The sequence below is a fragment of the Propithecus coquereli genome, unplaced genomic scaffold (genome assembly GCF_000956105.1).
Source record: "Propithecus coquereli isolate 6110/MARCELLA unplaced genomic scaffold, Pcoq_1.0 Scaffold31, whole genome shotgun sequence".
Classification (NCBI taxonomy): Eukaryota; Metazoa; Chordata; class Mammalia; order Primates; family Indriidae; genus Propithecus; species Propithecus coquereli.
Window position 1 is genome coordinate 688,365 of NW_012148730.1, and position 22,236 is coordinate 710,600.

At 40.9% G+C, this 22,236-nt stretch overlaps 3 protein-coding genes across 5 annotated transcripts; 1 reads left to right on the forward strand and 2 right to left on the reverse strand.

The window, feature by feature from the left end:
- Positions 1–2,379: 2,379 nt before the first annotated feature.
- On the reverse strand, positions 2,380–8,412 carry HNRNPH2 (heterogeneous nuclear ribonucleoprotein H2 (H')). Of its 3 annotated transcripts, none has more exons than XM_012650055.1 (2): positions 8,238–8,412; positions 2,380–4,597 (listed from the first exon to the last, which is right to left on the reverse strand). In XM_012650055.1, exon 2 carries the CDS (start codon positions 4,542–4,544, stop codon positions 3,195–3,197), a length of 1,350 nt encoding a protein of 449 aa, XP_012505509.1. In that variant the 5' UTR covers positions 4,545–4,597; positions 8,238–8,412; the 3' UTR covers positions 2,380–3,194. The 3 variants fall into 3 exon arrangements, with proteins under 3 accessions (XP_012505509.1, XP_012505508.1, XP_012505510.1); XM_012650054.1 differs by having other exon boundaries at positions 8,226–8,412; XM_012650056.1 differs by lacking the exon at positions 8,238–8,412 and adding an exon at positions 5,612–5,665.
- A 120-nt stretch (positions 8,413–8,532) lies between these two features.
- Positions 8,533–17,099, forward strand: GLA (galactosidase, alpha). The gene is made up of 7 exons (XM_012650057.1): positions 8,533–8,837; positions 12,122–12,296; positions 13,364–13,541; positions 14,210–14,301; positions 15,853–16,014; positions 16,218–16,415; positions 16,810–17,099. Exons 1-7 carry the CDS (start codon positions 8,539–8,541, stop codon positions 17,095–17,097), a joined length of 1,392 nt encoding a protein of 463 aa, XP_012505511.1. The 5' UTR covers positions 8,533–8,538; the 3' UTR covers positions 17,098–17,099.
- Positions 17,100–18,762: 1,663 nt separating this feature from the next.
- RPL36A (ribosomal protein L36a) lies at positions 18,763–21,457 on the reverse strand. Its single transcript, XM_012650058.1, is given in 5 exon segments — positions 18,763–18,827; positions 19,107–19,229; positions 20,564–20,631; positions 20,859–20,964; positions 21,347–21,457. Coding segments are annotated over 5 exon segments (429 nt in total). The 3' UTR covers positions 18,763–18,806.
- Positions 21,458–22,236: the final 779 nt, after the last annotated feature.

A 22,236-nucleotide genomic window follows, 5' to 3' on the forward strand; every position in this document is an offset into this window, starting at 1 on the left:
AGCCTAAGGAGTTCTTCCTGATGGAAAAAGCTTGATCTGTAAATGAATTTGCAATGCATTTTCATATCAATTTGATGGGAGGAGAGGCAGAGATATGCCATGCTTACAGGATTGTCTCTGTTTTGGTTACCTCCTTTAGGGTTGGATGAATGGATGCAGGAATGAATGGGTGAATGACGGAATCCATGCATCAGCCAGTGGTTCCCTGCAGCAGAACCACCTTGAGCACTTGCTGAAACACAGCTTGTTGGGCTGGACACTCAGGGTTTCTGATTCAGGTGGCCTGGGGGGAGGGGTGTGGCAAATTTGCATTTCTAACAAGGTCCCAGGTCATGCAGATACAGGAGCTGCACTCAGAGGACCACTGGCACAAGCCATCTGTGGAGACCCTCATAGACCAGGATTATTGTGGCTGCACTGGTGGGGTGTGTGCGTACTACTGCCCTAACAGGTACTGCTGTCCCTTTGAACACCTCTAGTGCTGACCACTGACCTCAAAGTTCTCTCTTCTTTGATTGCTTCCCGGAGCCCTTTTGAGTATTCTTAATCCAGCAAAGAGAAAGCAAACACCCACAATAACAGGGATGAGTGTGTGGTTTCCTGAGATTTAGTGACATCTAGTGGCTACTGGAGATCCTGCCTCAGACTTAGAGAAACTTCTGGAAAATTAATTGAGCGGCCTGGGAAAGCAAAAACACCTATTAGTTTACCCCCTGAGGAAGGCTTCCTGAAGGGCTTAGGAGGGCAAGGTAATAATGACTGGCTCAACGTGACAAAAGAGTCAAAATGGATTTCTTGCTCTCCTGGCAGCTGCGATAGAAATTAGAAGTCATCAAAAAATCCCAGAACACCTCTCACTGCATCTTCGGTTTCAATAATTTTCTAGAAATGGTGCTCAACGAAGACTGTCCCTGAATGAAATGGAGTCAGCTAATACCAACTTGGTATTTGCCTCCTATGTCAGGACAGTACTGTGGGCCCAAAGCCCTAAATAGCCCAAATATAACAATCCAGTTCCAGGGTGGTCAGATCTACAAAGAGATCTGTGGTTCAGGTACAGCTGGTACTAACCCGAGGGCGTCCAGGACTGAAAATCCTTGAGATGTTAACCACCTTGATCTAGACAGAAATAAAAGGTACCACCCCCACACATGCAGATGCCACAGGCACTCAGAATCCCATGGGAGGTGTAAGGTATTGTAAATAATCATATCTGGTTTGTACTTTGCTAGAAAATTTAGGTGGCTCACACCTGTAATCCTAGCACTCTGGAAGGCTGAAGTGGGAGGATTGCTTGAGGCCAGGAGTTTGAGGTTGCTGTGAGCTATAATGATGCCACTGCACTCCAGCCCAGGCAACAGAGTGAGAGCCTATCTCAAAATAAAGAAAGAAAGAACAAAAAAAAGAAGAAAATTTAAACTACTTGTCACAGGAACAAAGGGGAGGCAATCAGGGATCATAAAGGAAGCTGCTCCTTAAAGTTGCCATTTTAGGGTTAAATAGACCTTTAGCGATTGGAGAACTGTGATGGGTCTAAACATGGTCTTCAGACCAAGCAGCATTAGCACATTCTTGGACATCATCCCAGAACTACGTAATCAGAAATTCCAGGGATGGGGCCCAGCAATCAATGTCTTAAGCCCTGCAGTGATTCTGAAGCACACTCAAGTTTCAGAACCGCTGGTTTAAACAAGCTTCAGATGCCTTGAAAAACCTGAAAGGGTATTTAGAGGCTCTATTAATGAACTCATGGAAAAGACAATTATTTCTATAAGCCTACTTCTTTTTTAGTAAGTTGTATTTTGTTTTTGACACATAATAATTGTAAGCCTACTCCCTTTTTAACATACAAAAGTATGTTAGATCTTCTAGTTTGTGGTTAAATAAAAAAGATTATTTATTTGTTTTTACTTCTTTGGATTTTGGAGAATACTGTCTTTGCAAAGTACAGTCTCCAGAAGTAGCTCAATAGTCCTGTGAACATAGTAGTAAGTTTAAAAACAAGAGGAAAATGTTCAACCTTAATATTAATCAAAGAAATACAAATTAAACTAGCAGTGGGACATAATTTCTCAACTAATTGGCAAATATAAAAAAAAATAACATGCATTATTAAGGAAAGTATGGGGGAAAAATAACATGCACTCCCGATGGAAAGACAAAGTACCGTAAACTTTCTGGTAAGGCAAATCAAAAGCCTTAAAAATGTGTATTTAAGGATGTATCTTAGAAATAATTAATGGTATATACAACAATGTATATAAAGATGCTAATATATTTTATAATTTAAAAATTAAAAATTTCAATAGCAGGGGATTATAAAGTCAATTACAGTGTGCCCATATGATAGAACGTAGTAATAAAAACCATACAAGATTATTTTTCCAGTTTTTAAAAGGAAGATTTATTTAACAAGTTTCACTTAGTACAATACAGCTAAATGGAAATCACAATACAAGGAAAGATTTAAATCAAAGCCTCAGAATTGCATACAAACGACATGACCAAACTCCTAAAGTATTGGTATTACATCTCGAAATTGTCCCAGATCTTTAAAAAAAAAAAAAAAAAGTAAAAGTGTACACTCACGTGCCTTACAGGATATTAAACCAAAAAGCTAGAATTAACAAACATGCCAAATGTTTTCACTTTGAATCGTAGACACAGCTCCTATATTTTAGTTTTACAGAAAAGCATGTTTCTCAACATGCATCCGAAGTTTTCAATGTATTGTGGTATAAGAGCAACATTTAACATAAGTGAAACTGCTTTAACCTAAATACGCTTACTGCTTAGGTACACTCCTACAACATAACTAAGTTGAGGAAAGCTGAAAATTGTTTTAACAGTTATGGTCAATACTGAATTTTGTTATTATGTCCTAGATGAATGTTTCAGTGTTCAAAATTACTGAGCTTGAAGTTTTAAAACAATCTTGACTTCCACTTTACAGTAAGCATGAATCACAAGCCTGTAATGCAAAACTGTTAAATTTAATTTTTGTTTTTTTAAAAAAGAAGAAAAAAGAAAGAAAGAAAGAAAGAAAGAAAGTTGACCAAGAGTGATCAGAATCAACTACATTTCCCATTTATACCAATCATACTGGATATACTAGACATCCCTCCCATTCTATTCAACTCCCATAAATGCACAGCTTTTATTTCTGTAGTAGCTGTTTAGTGCTCCTTCTCTACCTAAGCAAGGTTTGACTGATAGTCACTGGAGTTTTCCTGCAGAACTTGGTCATACCCACTCATACTGCTCTGACCTCCATAACCACCTCCATAACCACCACTCAGCTGCTGGCTAGCAGGACCCCCATAGCTAGACTGGTTGGATAAGCCCATCCCTCCCATCATTTGGCTACCATAAGCACCACCACTTGCCCCTGCTGTAGAATTCAAAAAGAGTTCTACATAGCTGTGATCATAAGCTCCCCCACTTGTTCCTGCAGTAGAATTTAAGAAGAGCTCCACATATCTGTGTTGCATATTAGCTTTGTCTTTTGCCATAGCTGCCACGGCATCTTCATGAGTAGCAAATTCAACATCTGCCTCACCAGTAACTCTGCCATCGGGTCCAATTTCAATGTGTACTCTCATGGGGTTAAGAGGTGAGAAGAAATTATAAATATCATTCTCAGTGGCTCTGTAAGGTAACCCCCTCATGTGTACACAGTGCCCTGTGGTGCTCTGGAAACTGGACCCACCATCTCCATATCTATGATCAGACATTCCTGAAAAACAGTAATTGAGGTCTCTTCCAAATCTATCAGACCCAAAGCCATATCCATCATTATAGCCACCATAGTCGTCATAGCCTCCATACCCTCCACCATAGGCACCTCGCCTCATCCTTTCAAACCCAGCTCCTCTACCAATGCTATTATACCCTCTGCCAGCCCCTGGCCTATCATAGGGACCTGGCCGCTGCATAGCCATGAGCTTTCGAGGGGGATCATAGTGGGTTCGGACTTCAGCTCGGCTACTCTTGAAGATTTCAATGTATCTGTGCCCTATTCTTTCCTTGTGTTTCTTTAAGGCCTTCTCAGCTATCTCCTGTGAAGCAAACTGCACAAAAGCCTCCCCTGTGCTCCGCCCCTGAAAGTCCACTGGCAGTGTCATCCCATTTGGCACAATTTCCAACCCTGAAAAGAACTGAACAATTTCTTCCTTGCTACAGCCAAATGGGAGTCCTCTAAGCCGGACGAAACCATCATTGGCAGTATCAGGACTATTCGGACCTGTATGCTTCAACACCCAATCCATTTCAACACTGTTGGACTTGAATACTTCAACGTATCTGTGTCCCATGGTTTCTCTGTCCTTCTTCAAAGCCAATTTCACTTCATCTTCGGATTCGAGTTCAACAAATGCTTCACCACTCGGTCTGCCTTCTCTGGTGTAGATGAAACGAATACCTGATGTGCCATTTTGGATTTTGCAATCAGAGAAGAAGCGCATCACTTCATCAGCTGAGCAGGACCAGGGCAGGCCCCTGACCTTCACCACGAACCCCTCCCTGCCTTCTGTGCTCAGCATCATGGTGACTGTTGGGCTCTGGATGGCAAGCTTGGCTCAATGAGATTACGGTATGGCTGAAAAAAAGAAATTAGAGGACTATTGTCATGGAAAAACATTCACAATATAGTAAAAAAGCAACCTATTAATACAAAACTCAATTATGCCAATAGCTTTCTTTGGTAAGACATCTGTATAAATACTGTACCAAATTTTTAACTCATTCATTTATTCAACAACTATTTATTCAATGCCTATTATGTGTCGAGTACCATTAATGGTGGTTATTTCTGGATAGTAAGATTATGGGAGCTTTTTATTTCAGAGAATTTTTCTTCTTTGGACCTCTCTGTACGTTCTAAGTTTTCTGCATTGACCGTGTATTAACATCATAGTGGGAAAATAAAAAGGCTTAAAAAATCAACAACAAGAAGGCCAGGCATGGTGGCTCATGCCTATAATCTTAGCACTCTGGGAGACCGAGGCAGGAGGATTGCTTGAGGTCAGAAGTTCGAGACGAGCCTGAGCAAGAGCCAGAACCCATCTCTACTAAAGACAGAAAAAATTAGCTGGGCATGGTAGCATGAACCTGTATAGTTGGAGCGCTGAGGTGAGAGAATCGCTTGAGCCCAGGAGTTTGAGATTGAAGTGAGCTATGATCACCCCACTTCACTCTATCTGGGGGCAACAGAGCAAGACTTTGCCTCCAAAAAATATATAAATAAATAAACAACAGTAAGAAAATCAGTGGATGATGTCAACAAATAAAAGATGGCTATACCTGATTCTATAAAAGTAAAAACTTCATTAGATCAAAAGATTAAACAATTAAAGGATAAAATAAAACACATTAATATGATTATATAAAGAACTCATGCAAATCAATAAAATCAGGGAACTATTTGGGCCTAAAAGATAAATAAAAAAGACATTATTCGGAATTCATGCATTCATTTACAAACATTTTTCAGTTGCCAGGTCCAGTATTCAGCTCTGGCATACAAGAATCAATAAGCTCACAAAGGGTTTATGGTCCTACAGGGGCACTGTATATCTTTACTAAAAGATGTAAGTGCAAATATACATTATACCTGCTATAAAGGAACTCTGTGCAGGATGTAATCGTAGTATCAAGAAGGGACTAGTTGGTCAATTCTGTCTGTTGGAGGCAGAATGGTTAAATGAAACAGACTAACCCATACAGGGATACATAAACAAATTTTTAAAATTATGATGGAACATAAATAGGAGGGGACAAAGCAAGAGATAAGGCTGGCAAGGTAGAGAGCAGATCCTAAAGGCCTAGAATGAGAGGAGTGACTTCATCAGAACCCTTTCAGACAGATCTCCCTGGCAACCGTGTGGCACTCGAACAGAAGGGGGCTGAGGTGAAACTAGGGAGATTAGTCAGAACCCGTCTCTTGGAGATATGTTAAAGGATTCACCTAAGAAAATAGCAGTAAAATGGGGAATATATGATCTACATATACAAAAATAGGAATCTGCAAGACTTGGTAACAGTTTAAGCATGTGGGAATACAGGTTTAGGAGGATACAGGAGATGAGTCTGGGAAATGTTCAAACCTCATCAATCATTGGAAATGCAAGTTAAAACCAGAACTTACACCATTTTTCACCCATCAAGATGGTGGAAATTAAACAGTAAGTCAGTGCTGTTCAGGGTTCACAAACTAATATACTACTAGAGGAGTGAAAATTGATGGCACGCAATTTGGTGATATGTATAGCACCTTTTAACAGTAAATCCACTTCAGGTTATGTGCCCTAAGGAGATGATCTAAAATTCAGACAAAGATTTATGGCGGTATATATTCTTTGAAAAGTATTTTTTTTAAATGGAATGTTACATATTTAATTTTTAAAGTTGTAAAAATATTTAATAACATGAGAAACTACTTATGGTATCTTAGGCAACCCAAGATCACAACTACTTTATAATGTCAGCTACGTAAAAAATATATGTTCATATACCCTTTGACACTGCTAGAATTTCTTCCAGGTATCTAGTCAACAGAAATACTTTAAAATGTTCCTTGCAGCACTGTCAGTAATGGCAGAAAGTTAGAAACCTAAACAGTTATCAACAGAGGATGGCTGAATGAATTATACTTTATCCTTAAAATGGAATACTATGAAGATGTTTAAAGATCTAGCCTGACCTAGAAAGATCTCCAAAATATATTAAATGAAAGAATATACATAGTATGATCCTGCTTACATTAAAATATAAGCATGCACGCACATATGTATGTAAATACATAAAAGATCTGGAAACAAACTTGTTTGTAAGAAAAGAAGAACTGGAGAGTAGGGGGAGTGAAGTGGGATTTTCACTTTTTACCCTATACAGTTTTAATTCTTCAAACTCACTGTATTGGAATAAAAAAAAAGTTATCCTTCAAAAGTGGAGAAACTAAAAAAAAAAAAATGTTAGAAAATTTAATAGTGGTTATTCTGAATAGTGGGTTTATGGCTTTTTCCATTTCATTTTTCCAATTTTTTGTGAAGTCTTAATTAATTTTCTACAGAAAGAATAATTACGTTGACTTCAGCAAGAAAAAGTAACATAAAACAAATTAAAAATATGCTTGCTTTTCTGAGATTTCGTATAACAAATTTTACAAAATTTTGTAATTTTGTATGTGGATAGTTTATCTGACATGGTCTGGAACATTGGGCCTCTTGGAAAGCAAGTACAAAGTGTAATAAGTGCCATCAAAGTACAATGAGGATTCAATTTAACAAACGTTTACTAATTGCCTATTATGTGCCTGACACACTGCATCTGCAGTGATAACAGTCTTCCTATAAACCATCCTAAGGTCTCACTGAGATTTATGGACTGTTTTTTCGCCTGCCTTACCCCTAGGATGACCCATCCCATTTAATGTTCCTGCAGCAATCTATGCCTTAACAGCCCCTCTGTAGTGGCAGGGAGGTTCTGCTTCCTTACTGCATCTCCTGGGAAGGCCACCAGGACTCTGATGCCTGAAGTAGGAACCAGAACTCTATTTGTGAGTTAAGAATCTGTGTATTTATATGTGTGTTATACAAATACTTTTTTACGATTGTAACGACATAAGGTTGAATATTTACCTCTGGGTGGTGAATTACGTGTATTTTAAAAATTTATAGTATACTGTTATTTTTTAAATGTTCGAAATTGAACATGTAGATTGTTATAAACAGAAAAATAAACGTTATCTAAATACTCAATTCAGTGAAATTATTTATTGGGCGTCTCTGTCACGCACACAGCATTTGCTTAGATGTGACTCTACAGATATAATTCACTTGGGGCCTGCCCCTACAGACAATCAAGCAGTGGAGACTGAGTGCCTGAATGGATGGACCAGCACTCAGACCCACTGGTCTCAATATCTGTTTTTCCTAACTCAGGGCCGTGGTTTTCAAACGTTTTTCACCTTACGGTCACTCTTAGGGGTCCCCCGAGATCGGCCCGGACAGAGAGATACGCAAAAACACAGACACAGTCACGAACGTCCACCATTTCCCCACCAGGCGCAGCAAAGGCGGCTTCCCGGCACTGAGATGGGGGGAGGAGGGAGGGAGAGCGGGGGGAGGGGAAAGCAGAGAACGAAAAAGGCGGAGGCGGCCCCCGGACCCCGCTTTGGTCTTCATCATCACCACCCCCGGGTCCCCAGTTCCCACCCACACACCAACCTCTAACGATACCGGGTAATTTTCCTCCTTCTTCCCTCAAACGGCTATAGCGAGACGGTAGACGACGACCAGAACTACTTCTGCTCACGTAAGCGAGTGATCACGTGAGCACCTACGTCATGTGAGATCTGGGTCACGTGAGTGACTCTCGGCTTAAACTCCGGATCACTAAGGTGCCGCACTTCCTTCTGGTATGGAAATAAGGCGGGCCGATATCAAAAAAAAGGAAGAATGTGATTGGTTTGGGGTACGTCTTATGTGACTGATCATTGGTTTGCCTCCGGGGATAACCGTCCCAGTTGCCTGAGAAACAATGACGTCATTATTTAATAGCTCATCGGTTATTGGTCCGCCCCTGAGGTTAAACTTAAAAGCCCAGGTTACCCGCGGAAATCCTTACTGTATGATCACAGTGACGATGCAGCTGAGGAGTACAGAACGTCAGCTGGGCTGTGCGCTTGCGCTTTGCTTCTTGGCGTTGATTCCCTGGGGTATCCCTAGGGCCAGAGCACTGGACAATGGCTTGGCTATAACGCCTACCATGGGCTGGCTGCACTGGGAGCGCTTCATGTGCAACCTTGACTGCCAGGAAGAGCCGGATTCCTGCATCAGGTATCAGATATTGGGTGCCCCCTTCCCTTTGCTTTTCCGTGTGTTTGGTGTTTCTGCGGGAACATTTGAACCCAAGGAAGAGCTCCCCTACTGCTGCTGCTTTTTTGTCCCCAGCAAACTGTCCTGGCTTGGGACTGGCCCTAAACTTTCTCCATATGACACTTCCTGGGGTGGGAGTCTGGCCAGCGGCCCCTGCTTCTCTCTCTTTCCCTGTCCGGTTCCATTCAGACCCTTTTTGGTGAACTTCTGCTCTGCCTCTGGCGGGCGCTACCCTTGAGCACAGCTGGGGTAGGTAGGAGGGGACTAAGACTTGTGCTATTTCTTCTCCTTGGGTCACGGGTTCCTTGGAAGGTAACTTGAGGAAGTTAGAGAGCCCATGGAGTTTCTGAGATCTCCCTCACGCCCTCGCCCTTGAGTGTGGCGTCAGGCTGGAAGGTTGACCTGGAAGAAGTTTCCACAATTACACTTTTTGGGGAGGGTTGAGGCTGGATTAGACAGGTATTGAATCTATCTGATCCTCACCATCCTTAACTTCTAAACTGGGAAAACTTTTTTACCTCAGGGAGCCAACTCAGAAAGATCTGTAAAATAGCTCTTATGTAAAACAGATGAACTGTCTATGAACTAAGCCATTTAGAAAGTACATAGCACAGTGACTGAGCGTATAGAACAATTGTTCTTAACCCGGAATCCATAAGAAAATGAGTATAAATCTGCAAATATGAGTACGTGTATTTTTCTGGAGAGAGGATATTTACCTTTGTTCAGATTCTCAAAGGAGGCTCTGTGATTTTAAAAAGGTTAAAAATCACTGATAGATATTGTTAAAAACATAATAAGGTCACCCATGGTCCAGAAGCCCCTCTAAAGGCAGCAATCACAGTACATCTCTGTGTCCATAAGTTATTCCTATGAATTGTCTTTACAGATAAACTCAGGATGTTGGTCAGACATCACGGAAGAAATCGGCAGCCCTCTAAGTTTCAGACTAAGTCTATTGTGACCCTGGGGTACAGTGGGTGGCAATTGTGCCTATCACGGATTTCTTTTTGTCTTTTCCTTCTTTTATTTCTTAAGTGGTGGTTGTCTTATTTTTGTATCTAATTATAAAACTAATGCATGGCCATTGCCAAAAACATAAATAGTAAATAAGAGTATAATGAAAATAAAGATCCCCCCATTCCATCACCCAGAAATAATCAGTTAAAATGTTAACATACAATTTTGCAATTGTTTTCTATATAAATGAAAACAAAGATTTTTTTTCATTATTTTCCATAAAAAATGGAATCATGTTTATGTCATACATGATTAATGGCAAAGACTCTGGCACCCTGCCTGGGTTCAGATTTCTACATCTTTCTTAGCTGTGTGACATTGGGCAAATTAATTACCCTTTCTAAATGTAAGAGTGTTTCGCACAGAATAAGAGCTTCATAAATGCAAACTGTATGTATATACCATAACTTACTTAAGCAATCTCCATGTTGATAGCTATTCAGGCTCTTCAATTTTTGTCCATCACCTGTTTCTTATCTGATTCTTTTCTTAGAAGACTAATTACTGGGCCCAAAGGTATGCTGATTTTGATAAGCATCAAACTGACCTCCCCAAAGGTTTACAAATGTGCATTCCCAGCAACAGTGTATTCCCAGGCCATGCCCTGGCCAACATTGCATTTTTGTCATTCTTTTAAAACTTTGCCAATCTGGTAGGGGTTCTTTGCATTTCTTTGATTACTAACAAGGTTGAACATCTTTTCTTCTTTTGGTCTATCATACATTGTTAATACGGTGGTTCTTGATATGTGCTGGATTTGCTATTTATGTAATCAAACACATCATTCTTTCCTTTATGATTTCTGGCTTTGGGGTCAAGCTGAGAAAGTCCTTTCCTACATAAAGATAATACAGTCACCTACATTTTCTACTGGTATTTTTTTTTTTTTTTTTTAAGACAGGGTCTCGCTCTGTTTCCTGGGCTAGAGTACAGTGGCGTCATCATAGCTCACTGCAACCTCAGACTCCTGGGCTCAAGCAATCCTCCCACCTTGACCTCCCAAAGTGCTAGGATTATAGGCATGAGCCACCACACCCAGCTCTACTAGTATTTTTATGGATTTTTAAAATATTTAAATCTTTAGTCCATCTAAACTTTATTCTCTTATAAGGAATGCCACATTTAATGTATACTAAGTCCCACTGTATCAGATGGGTGGCAGGATCTCTTTCTGAACTTTCTCTTTAATTCCAGTAATCTATGTACTCTGATGGTGATAGTACTACACCAGCTTCCTTTATCTTTTATGGAATGTACATATGTTTAATCTTTTAGGTGAGCTTTTTGAATTATTTTGCCAAGTTCCTTAAAAAGCCCTTTTGGGATATGTTAAGGGTTTTATTAAATGTATAAAGGATTGTAGGGAGAATTAGCTTATTTTTAATCTTGAGTATTATTATCCAAGAGCAAAATAATGTTTCTCCATTTATTCAAATCATTTAGGAGCATCATAGTTTTAACATATAGGCCCTGCACATATCTTAAATTTTTCTCTAGGTATTTTAGGTTTTTCGGTTGCTCTTGTGAATGAGATCTTTTTCTCCAAATAGGTTATTGTTGGTATCTAAGGAAGCTGTTGATTATGTTAATTTTTTTTTTTTTTTGAGACAGAGTCTCGCTCTGTTGCCTGGGCTAGAGTGCCGTGGCATCAGCCTAGCTGACAGCAACCTCAAACTCCTGGGCTCAAGCAATCCTTCTGCCTCAGCCTCCCGAGTAGCTGGGACTACAGGTGTGCACCACCACACGCAGCTAATATTTTTCTATATATTTTTAGTTGTCCAGCCAATTTCTTTCTATTTTTAGTAGAGATGGGGTCTCACTCTTGCTCAGACTGGTCTCGAACTGCTGAGCTCAAATGATCCTCCCGTCTCGGCCTCCCAAAGTGCTAGGATTACAGGCATGAGCCACCACACCCAGCCTGATTATGTTAACTTTGTACATTCTTACTCTACTGAACTTTCTTCTTAGTTCTAATATTTTCAATTTCATCTATATTTCTCATTCCTATTTTAACTGTTTGGGGTTTTTAGGGCAGAAGTATTAAGGGAGTATGGGAGAGAAAAGAAAATTTGGAAGAACAATTCATTTTACCTTGTATTGGTTGTGATTACTACCATGCTATTACTGGGTTGGAAAAAAAATTGTGAAATGTCAAGGTGCCTAACAAATAGTAGATACCTAAGTGTTCATTTAATGAATTGTGATTGTTAGAATTTCTCTTTCAGTGAGCAGCTCTTCATGCAGATGGCAGAGCTCATGGTCTCAGATGGCTGGAAGGATGCAGGTTATGAGTATCTCTGCATTGACGACTGTTGGATGGCTCCCCAAAGAGATTCAGAAGGCAGACTTCAGGCAGACCCTCAGCGCTTTCCTGGTGGGATCCGCCACCTAGCTAATTATGTGAGTTTATAGATAATTTTCTTTTTCATTCAGAAGACTGCAAGCACTGCTATACAGAAGATTGTTCAGAAACAGCCCTCATGGCATCTAGAAAGTAGAATAGCTGCTGTTATCTGAACATTGAATTGTAAGGCTTATCAGGTAGAATTTGCATTCCATCAGCAGATATGTGTTTTGCAATAGCTCCTGAGGCCCATCTTGGAGAAGTTCTCCTTTTGCTAAAACCCGAGAATTCTCTAGGAGGAAAAAGGAACTTGGTTCTTGACATATGTGTGCATGTATTTCTATGTAAGCTTTGGGCAGCTATTGCAATTGTACTATAAACTACAACTTTAGAATATAGAGGGAAAATATTCTGGAGATCATTAAAGAGACATAGAGCCCAACACTAGTTAAAGGCAATGAAGGCAGATTTTATTCAGTAGTATTGCACTAGGGGAAAGAGCCAAGCTCAAATCTGAATACAACAAAGACAAGTGGGGATTTATAGCCAATGAGCAGATTGAGGAGGATCAATGGATGTTAAATTATGAAAAGAGACATCAAGGTAGGGAGATTCTTGCTAAAGGCAGGCCATGGACTTAGACACCAAGGGTGGGGTATGAGGGAACTTGATCAGATATCAAGGGTGGGAGGGATTGATAGGATTCTTGCTAAGAGGGCTTGCTAGGACAGACAAGGAAAGCCAAGGTCAAGGCCTAGTGGAGAAGAAGGCTCAGAGAAGTCTAAAGTTTGGTCAAGGAGAGTCTTTGTTAAGATAAATCTATCATTGCCCTGGAAAGGTGACTTTTAGTATCCCCTCAGGAAAGTTAGTGTGGCTGATAGCTTTCTCCTCAGTTCTGTGTTGTAGCACACATGTATAGTTTGAACTAGCTCAGCAGAATTAGGGGATCTGTCCATTGTCTCCCACAAACTCATCTGGATAATTTTGGAGGTTTGTGGGAAAGAAAAAGCCCCCAATACCTGGTGAAGTGCACTTGTCTCTCTGCCTCTGACCTGGAATGGTTCTCTCTGCTACCTCATGATTGCCCTTCTATTGCGATGACTCTTTTTTTCTCTCATTTCAGGTCCATAGCAAAGGACTGAAGCTAGGGATTTATGCAGATGTTGGAAATAAAACCTGCGCAGGCTTTCCTGGCAGTTTTGGATACTATGACATTGATGCCCAGACATTTGCTGACTGGGGAGTAGATCTGCTAAAATTTGATGGTTGTCACTGTGACAGTATACAACATTTGACAGATGGTATGTTTCATTCAAGAGATTTAGCCACAAGCAAAGGGAAGAACTTTGAGGCCTAGGTAGCTGAGCATCCAAAGAACTAATCTTCAGATTTTAAATACCCAGTCACAATATTGGAAATAATTATTCTCAGTGTGCCAGAGCTCCCACCTCTCCTCTTTCAGGTCATTCATTCATTCGTGTAAAATCTGCATGCCTAACTATGGCTAATATTATGCACTTCTAATTCAGGAGGGCTCTAAGAATTAATTACACTTAGTAATTATAACTCTCTATAACATCATTTTGGTAAAAGGCAAAAGATTTTTTCGCTCTGCAGAGAAACCTGAGTGTTATAACATCATTTTGGAATGAATCTAGAGAGTCCAAGAGTCTCCCTCTCCTTCTCCCAGAGAAAGAAGCATCCCCTCTCCCCCTTCCTCTCCCAAAGAAAAGCAGCATTTTCATTGATGCCTTTCCTTGATATACACACCATCTCTGCACTACCTCCCCAGAACAATGCCAGCAGTCTGGGAGATGTTTTATGCAATTTAAGCACAGAGCAACCACCTGTCCCTGCTGCTAGTTTAGAATATAAACATGGACCTTCCAGGCAGCTTCTTTTTGAAATATATAGCCCCAGCTGGAAATTCCCTTCTTTCTCTTATTTTACCCATTGTTTTCTCATACAGGTTACAAGTACATGTCCTTGGCCCTGAACAAGACTGGCAGAAGCATTGTGTACTCCTGTGAGTGGCCCCTTTATATGTCGCCCCTTAAAAAGGTGAGATAGTGAGCCCAGAACCCAAAAGAACGTTGCTGATAGAATTTCAGAACTTGAGAACAAAGGACTCCTTCAAAGTCCAACTTTACTTAAGAGTAATTATCCTACTCTCTCTCCCAGGATCCAACTACTTCTCACCATCCCCACTGTGGGAATTATAGTCCAAGCTACCATCACCTGGGAAGTCATCTTTGATTCTTCCCTTTATCTCATTATTCACATCTTATCCATCAACAATGCTTCCAATACTGTCTCCAAAATATATCCTGAGTCAGCCCACTTCTTTTTCCATCTCCACTGCATCTACTCTGGCCTTCCAAGCTACTGTCATCTCTCACCCAGACTGCTCTGACAGCCTGACCTCTGTGCTTCCACTCTCTCCCCACCCCCATCCATTTTCCAAGCAGCACCAGAGTTATCTTGTTAAAATTTAAATGGCATCGTATCACTTGCCTGCCTCTCCAAACTCCAAAGGCTTTGCCTTGCTACACTGGTTTTCTTTCTGTCCCTGAACACCACAAGCCAATTGCTGCCCCAGAGCCTTTATACTTGCTTTTAGTTTTCTGCCTCTAACAGTTCTTCTCCCAAGATTTTCAAAGGGCCAGCTCCTTAACACTGAAGGCTCAGACCAAATGCCACATACTCAACAGGTCTTCTTTAACTACTTTAAAATAGCTGTTCATTCTTTATCACAGTAACCTGTTTTATTTCCTTCTAACAGCTTAGCACTATATAGAAGTATTTGTTGACTTGTTTATTGCCTGTCTTTCCACTAGAGTGTAAGCTCCATGAGGGCAGGGACCTTGTCTGACTTTATGGCTCTATCTCTAGCATATGGTAAGTGTTGAAGTTATTTATGGACTGAATCCCCATTATTTCCTCATAATCTCTGCAGAATAGTCTCACCTCAACATCTTAAACCTCGGATATCCCACCTGCCTATCTACAAACTTTTATTCATTCTCATTAACAGATTACATGCCTAGGATTCAGGTTTTCTTATATGCTTGATGGAGTCCTATGTAATTTTGTAGCTTTTAATTAATTAATTTTTTTTTTTGAGACAGAGTCTTGCTTTGTTGCCCTGGCTAGAGTGAGTGCCGTGGCTTCTAGCTCACAGCAACCTCAAACTCCTGGGCTCAAGCGATCCTCCTGCCTCAGCCTCCTGAGTAGCTGGGACTACAGTGCAGCTTTTAATTTTACTCATGAAGATCATTTTAGTTATTTCTGATTATAAATAACTTAATTTTAGAAAAGTTTGAAAGTACAGTGACATGTAAAGAACATAAAAATTCTCCATAATCCCAACACCTAGTTACTATTTGGTAAATTTCCAGCATAAATAGTATTAAGGTCACTTTAAGTAGAGACTTTAAGTTATATGGCCTATTTGTGAAGCAAACTTCTAACAAAATTCCGTTGTAAGGATTTAGACCTGGAGACCTTCAATCTGTAAACTAAAGACAAGTGCCTCTTTTAAACTTGACTGTTTTCATCTCACAAGGATGTTAGTAGAAAGTAAACAGAACAGTCCTATCCCTGTTTTCACAGCCCAATTATGAAGAAATCCGACAGTACTGTAATCACTGGAGAAGTTTTGCTGACATTTCTGATTCCTGGCAAAGTGTGAAGAGTATTTTGGACTGGACATCTTCTCACCAAGAGAGAATTGTTCATGTTGCTGGACCAGGGGGTTGGAATGACCCAGATATGGTAAAAACTTGAGCCCTCCTTGTTCAAAACCCCGCAGTAGGCCTGTTTCCTATTTGACATTCAAGGTAAGTAGAGGAAAAGTTCCTGGGAGGAGGCTTTATGTGAGAATACTTAGACCATGGTGCTATGCAAAGTGGCTTCAATGAGTCACCTAGGTAACTTAAGAATGTTTCATCTTCTCTTTATTTTATTCTTTGTCCTAGTTAGTAATTGGCAACTTTGGCCTCAGCTGGGATCAGCAAGTAACTCAGATGGCCCTCTGGGCTATCATGGCAGCTCCTTTACTCATGTCTAATGACCTCCGAAACATCAGCCCTCAAGCCAAAGCTCTGCTTCAGTATAAGGATGTAATTGCCATCAACCAGGACCCCTTGGGCAAGCAGGGGTACCAGCTTAGAAAGGTATAGTAAATAATGCTCTATGGGAGAAAACAGGAACCGGCCAGAAACATGTTCTCCTGCCCTCTCTAGTTTACAATTCAGCCAAATATTTATTTCACGTATGCATTTTAGGATGGCTTTATACCCAATACCAAGTTTTTCTTGGGCCTAAATCTGTTATATATGAGGACATGAACTGATCTTTTGTGAATATTTTTTCCCTTGATCTTGCTACTACAATCAGTAATCAGACATTTTGCTAGAACCATTACTTTATTTCTAAAATATGCTACAGGATAATTTTAATTTTTCCTACAAGTGCTGCATAGTTCTGACAGTAAAACTGAATGCTAAACTAACAAGGCAGCTCATTGCCAGTTATTAAGCAATCACATCTATTTTCTCGGCTTTTCAGGCTAGCAACTTCGAAGTGTGGGAACGACCTCTCGCAGACTTAGCCTGGGCCATAGCTGTAATAAACCGTCAGGAGATTGGTGGACCTCGCTCTTATACCATCTCAATTGTTTCCCTGGGTCGAGGAGTGGCCTGTAATCCCGCCTGCCACATCACACAGCTCCTTCCTGTGAAAAGGGAGCTTGGATTCTATGAATGGACTTCAGAGTTAAAAATTCGAATAAATCCCACAGGCACTGTTTTGCTTCGGGTAGAAAAGAGAAGCCACACATCAAAATCCTTAATTTAAAATGTGTATTTTATTGCCAGTTACTACCCCACTTCTGTTTACCTTTTCTTCCATTCCCACTTAAAAAGCTCTATTTCCTTGAATAAAATTTTCCAGAGGTAACTAAGAAATAATAGCTACAATTTATTGGATACTAATGTGCCAGGCACTGTTCTAGATGTTTAAGGTATTTTGATTAATTTTAATCCTCACAAAATTGCTGGAGCGGGTGTTTATCCACTGTAAACTGCAGACCCGGGATTTAAACCCAAGCTCTTGACTACACTGCTGCCTACTGAGGTATTTAGAAGGTGCTGCTTACAATCTTAGGGCAAAAGGAAAATGAAAAGAAACCTGCCTCCTCGAATGAAGGACAAAAAGTAGCCTGACAAACTCAAATCCCCAGGTTGTAATCTAGATCCAACAAAAGCAGTTTACTTGTCACCAAGAATAACTAGATACCCTATGATCAAAGACTTGTCACCAAAGAGTAACTCGATACACTATGATCAAAGACAGAAGACAAGTATGTGTACCAGTGTTCAGAACAGTGATCTTTCAAACTGAGGTATGTGGGTATGGATAATTCGAAGGTAATTTCCAGACAGTCTAATTATCTTACTTTTCCTACAATTGGTTTGCCTGAGAACTTGTAGTTAAGCCTGCTCCTTTATTTCCTCCCTTTCACAATCACCTTTCTCTCACATGAGTAGAAATGAGGCATGCAACTCACCCATCCTGAATGCACAACAGTACCAAAAGGCCCACTCAAAACACAAAAGCACACATTGGAGTAACTTTTTTGCCTGTCAGATGATTACCAGTTATTTTCACTAAAATTGGAGGAAGAATATTGGCAGTTGATAAAAATTGGAGTAAAATCATGAAACCCAGATATACTCATCCACAGATGCATAAACTAATTTGGAAAACTGCTCCACCCTGTTGAGGTGCACTTCAGTGATCAAAATGTGTATCATTGTTTCACCACAGTTTTGCTGCAGAACTGCAGAGCTGAACACAGAAGTATAAGAGAAAAACGATATATAATTTGCAAATTAACTGTTAGGCATTTTTTTTTTTTGAGACAGTCTTGCTCTGTGGACCGGGCTTGAATGCCGTGGCATCAGCCTAGCTCACAGCAACCTCAAACTCCTGGGCTCAAACGATCCTCCTGCCTCAGCCTCCCAGAGTGCTAGGATTACAGGCATGAGCCACCACGCCTGGCCCTGTTAGGCATTTTTAAAAATGGATAGACTATGTTGAAGGGGATATGTCGAAATGTTTAAGGGGGTAAAGAATTAAGTTCAGAGACAATATATATTATACATGTCACACCAAGCCTAGAGAACAGGGCCAAAATTCCCTACTTAAGTAACTGGAGTACTAAAAGGTATGTGAGAGATTTAACACTTAGTAGTAAACCTTATATTCACTATTTATCCGTAACTGACTTCTATTAGCCTAAAACATTTAAGTCTCTACTTAGCCCCCAGGGATTAAAGCACCCAATCAGCTAACTTTAACATCTGTTGTGAGCTCAACCAGCCAGATCCAATCCAAGTAGTACCCAGAACAATCACGAACCATAAATTTCCCCGCAAGGATGACTTTATTGATGGGTGATTTTATTGATGGCTCTAGTTTATTCCCTCCCAAAAGACCAAAGGCAACCAATTGAAGTAATTAACATAACCTCAAGATTTTATTGTCTTCATAATAAAAGACGCTTAGAACTGGATCACTTGGCCCTGTAATAAAACAGAAAAAAAATATTGAGTTTTTTATTTTGCAAAGAACTGCCCCACCAAGATCATCTATTCCTAAAAAGATCACCATGCTGTATCAAGTCTCCTAAATCTTCCTTTCCTACTTACAGCAAAATCAACACCAAAAAGCCTTATGCCTTCAGCTATCGATCTAGTTATTGAGATGATTGCCCAAGCTCTATGTCACAATGAGAATAGAAATGTTCACCTCTCCAAATAAAGCTATATAAAAGAGTGCACCTTCCACCCATAATTATATACCTTTCTCTTCTTATCTCCTCCCAGTTCAAAATGCTTGCATCTCTTAATAGCCAGCATTCTCTTAGATCTGCAGTTGGGCTCAACACACTCAAGCCTCAGCACAATCTTCTTTGTAGTCTTAGCCTGGAAAAAAAATCAAAGCATTCATAAATCACTAAAGTTTTACTAATCAAAATGCCATTGAGAGCAAACATCCTAGAGAGCTATCAAATGGGCATTTATGCCACCTTGAGGTTATGGCCTTTCAGCATCTCTGCATAGTTAAGTATGTCACACAATCAAAAATGAGTAAACTAAGTCCATGCAACTATGAAATAAACATAACTTTTGTAATTCATTAAATAGGATTGTTACTTAAGGCCTACAATCAACTAAATCTAAGACTACCCACAATTATGTCTAGAATTTATGTGCATTCAATTGAGTTATTTTACTCAAGCTAAACTTCCCACTCGAATACTCAACTGTTTAATAAGAATATTCCTTTAATGAGAGTTCTGCTAATTTGCAGTTCTCAAAAGATCAAATCCTAGTAAATTCCCTTCTTCTACACAAGTTACTTGAATGTGAAAAGGTCTCCTGCATTCCTTTTACCACCCCGAGATCGAACCATTTATTGCACTCAAATGAACAATGAAGTCATTCCTTACTTCCTGGAACCAGGCTGCATGAGAAGCAAAGTGCTAAAAAAAATGCTGTGTTGGAGGGAATGTTATGTTCCAGGCACTGTGCTAATGTGGTAGCCAAATCACCTAAGGTTTGAACAGAAACTCATTCAGCCTGAAAACAAATATAGAATTCAGGAGACCATTGGAAGGCTAAATGGCTATTCTAAGGAGTTTTAAGACTCCATGAGACAGAAGACCACAGGTTTCTGTGGTGAAAAGCTAAATAACAGAACAATTCTTATTGCAACCAAGAGCTGAGGATTCAGCTATGACGACAGATAAGGACAGAGCAAATGAAAGGATTTATCGGTGTACTCACTTCAGTTTTTAGGAAAGCAGGGAACATTCCTGGATATTTTGCCTCTTCAGAAAAGGATGAAAAATGTGAAACAGGCTGGGCACAGTGGCTTAAGCCTGTAATCCTAGCACTTTGGGAGGCCAAAGTCGGAGGATCACTTGAGCCCAGGAGTTTGAGGTTGCAGTGAGCTATGATGACACGACTACACTCTAGCCAGGGAGACAGAGCAAGACCTTGTCTCAAAAAAAAAAAAAAATGTGAATGTAAAACACTGAAATAGTGTAGTATTGTAGACTAGGGTCAGGCCTGAGTTGTACTCCCAGCTTCATTTCATACTAGTGATGTCACTGCAGGCAACTGTAACAACCTCACTGACACCTTATAACGATATTGTGAGGTATGGAGACTAGGGGCTAGAAACGACAGATGACAAATGCACAGTCCTTACCACAATTATGTGGGAAACATGTCACGTAGTAATTACCACTAACCTTTTTCCGGAAAATCGGCTTAGTCTGCCCACCATAACCACTCTGCTTCCTATCATAACGCCGCTTTCCTGGGAAAACAAAGTGTTATTTGTTATAGTATACTGAAGATCACAAATCACAAGAACCACATGGAAAACTCTTTTTACAAGTTTTATCTTAGGCTTCCCAGCACAAATATTAACGCCCATGCCGAGGGAGGGAGGAAAAAAAAAAAAAAAACACCAAACCTGGTCTCGAATATTACCCTACTACATAAATGCCACATTAAAACCATATTACGCAGAAGCCATCTTACCCTGGGCATACAGAGAATCCTTGCCCTTCTTGTATTGTGTCACTTTGTGGGGTTGGTGCTTGCCACATTTCTTACAGAAAGTCCGGCGGGTTTTAGGAACGTTCACCTAGTACACAAACCGTTCAGAACATGCAGTGTTATCACAATGGCACAACACCCTACCCAACCCCGCCGAAGCTGAGGCACTTCACGCGGACCCGACTCTAACTCCTCGCTAACACACAGCGCTCTTGCAGCCCTGACTAGAAGGTGGTCCAGCCCCAGGTGTTTCAAGGAGAGGGCCCTCCGTCAAGCCCCAAAGAAGGAAGAGCGCTCCCTCTCTGATCCCATCACTTCAACTCCTGACTTCGGGGTCGAGCCCAACAACATTGGGTTGCTTTCATACATCTAGTCCACGCAAGGGCCTAGACCTATCCCGGGACAGCACCTTTTGACACAGTGGGGAAGATTAGGCTGGATGTTACTAGGCCCCCAAACCAAGAACCTACCATGTTCGCGTGCGCGCTACCGGCAACGAAAGAAAGAGGCCGGGCCGGAAACGGAAGTATATAGGCGGTGCCTAGTCACACTTCCTCATGGGAGTCAGTGGGCGCGATCATAGAGTCTAAGGCTCAGTGCGTAGCGCCGTCCGGCGGCGGAGAGGACTGGATTCGGAGCCGCGGGCGGGAGCTTAAGGGAGGGCTCTGCCTAAAGGCTGATCCCCTCACCTCCACTTTTCCCGCCCCTCAGCTTTACGATTTTTCATTACTTCATCACTTTCGGCGGACGCTGCTGCGTAGTAGCATATAGTAAAGGGAGCAGTGGTCTACCCAAACCCTCTGGTCTTCCTGTCTCCAGGAGAAGCCGGGACTAGGGTCGAGTGGAGAGGCTCTCCACCTCCTCGTTCCATTCCTGTATAACCTCAGGGATCCTGAGAACACCTTTCGCGGGGAACTGCTGGTTCAACGAAGGCTTGGAGGGAGCTAGTTGCTCCAGTTCGTCTATCATATGGCCAGTTGGTCTATTCAAGAAATGTTCACTGATTGCCCATTATGTGTCAGGCATTGTGCTAGAGGAGAGACACGATAATCTAATCTGCTCATAAATGTATACAATTAAGGACTAAGTACTTTGAATGACCAACACGAAAGCAACTCTTTTGTTAAGAGAATAAGTTGCGGCCGGGCCCGGTGGCTCACGCCTATAATCCCAGCACTCTGGGAGGCCGAGGCTGGCGGATTGTTTGAGCTCAGGAGTTCGAGACCAGCCTTAGCAAGAGTGAGACCCCGTCTCTACTAAAAATGGAAAGAAATTAATCGGACAACTAAAAATATATAGAAAAAATTAGCCGGGCATGGTAGCACATGCCTGTAGTCCCAGCTACTCAGGAGGCTGAGGC

Coding starts and splice junctions, on each gene's coding strand:
- HNRNPH2 (XM_012650055.1), bottom strand. CDS start 4,544: ATGATGCTGAGCACAGAAGGCAGGGAGGGGTTCGTGGTGAAGGTCAGG.
- GLA (XM_012650057.1), top strand. CDS start 8,539: ATGACGTCATTATTTAATAGCTCATCGGTTATTGGTCCGCCCCTGAGG. Junction 12,297..13,363: donor TCCGCCACCTAGCTAATTAT/GTGAGTTTATAG, acceptor CTCTCATTTCAG/GTCCATAGCAAAGGACTGAA. Junction 16,015..16,217: donor GTTGGAATGACCCAGATATG/GTAAAAACTTGA, acceptor TCTTTGTCCTAG/TTAGTAATTGGCAACTTTGG.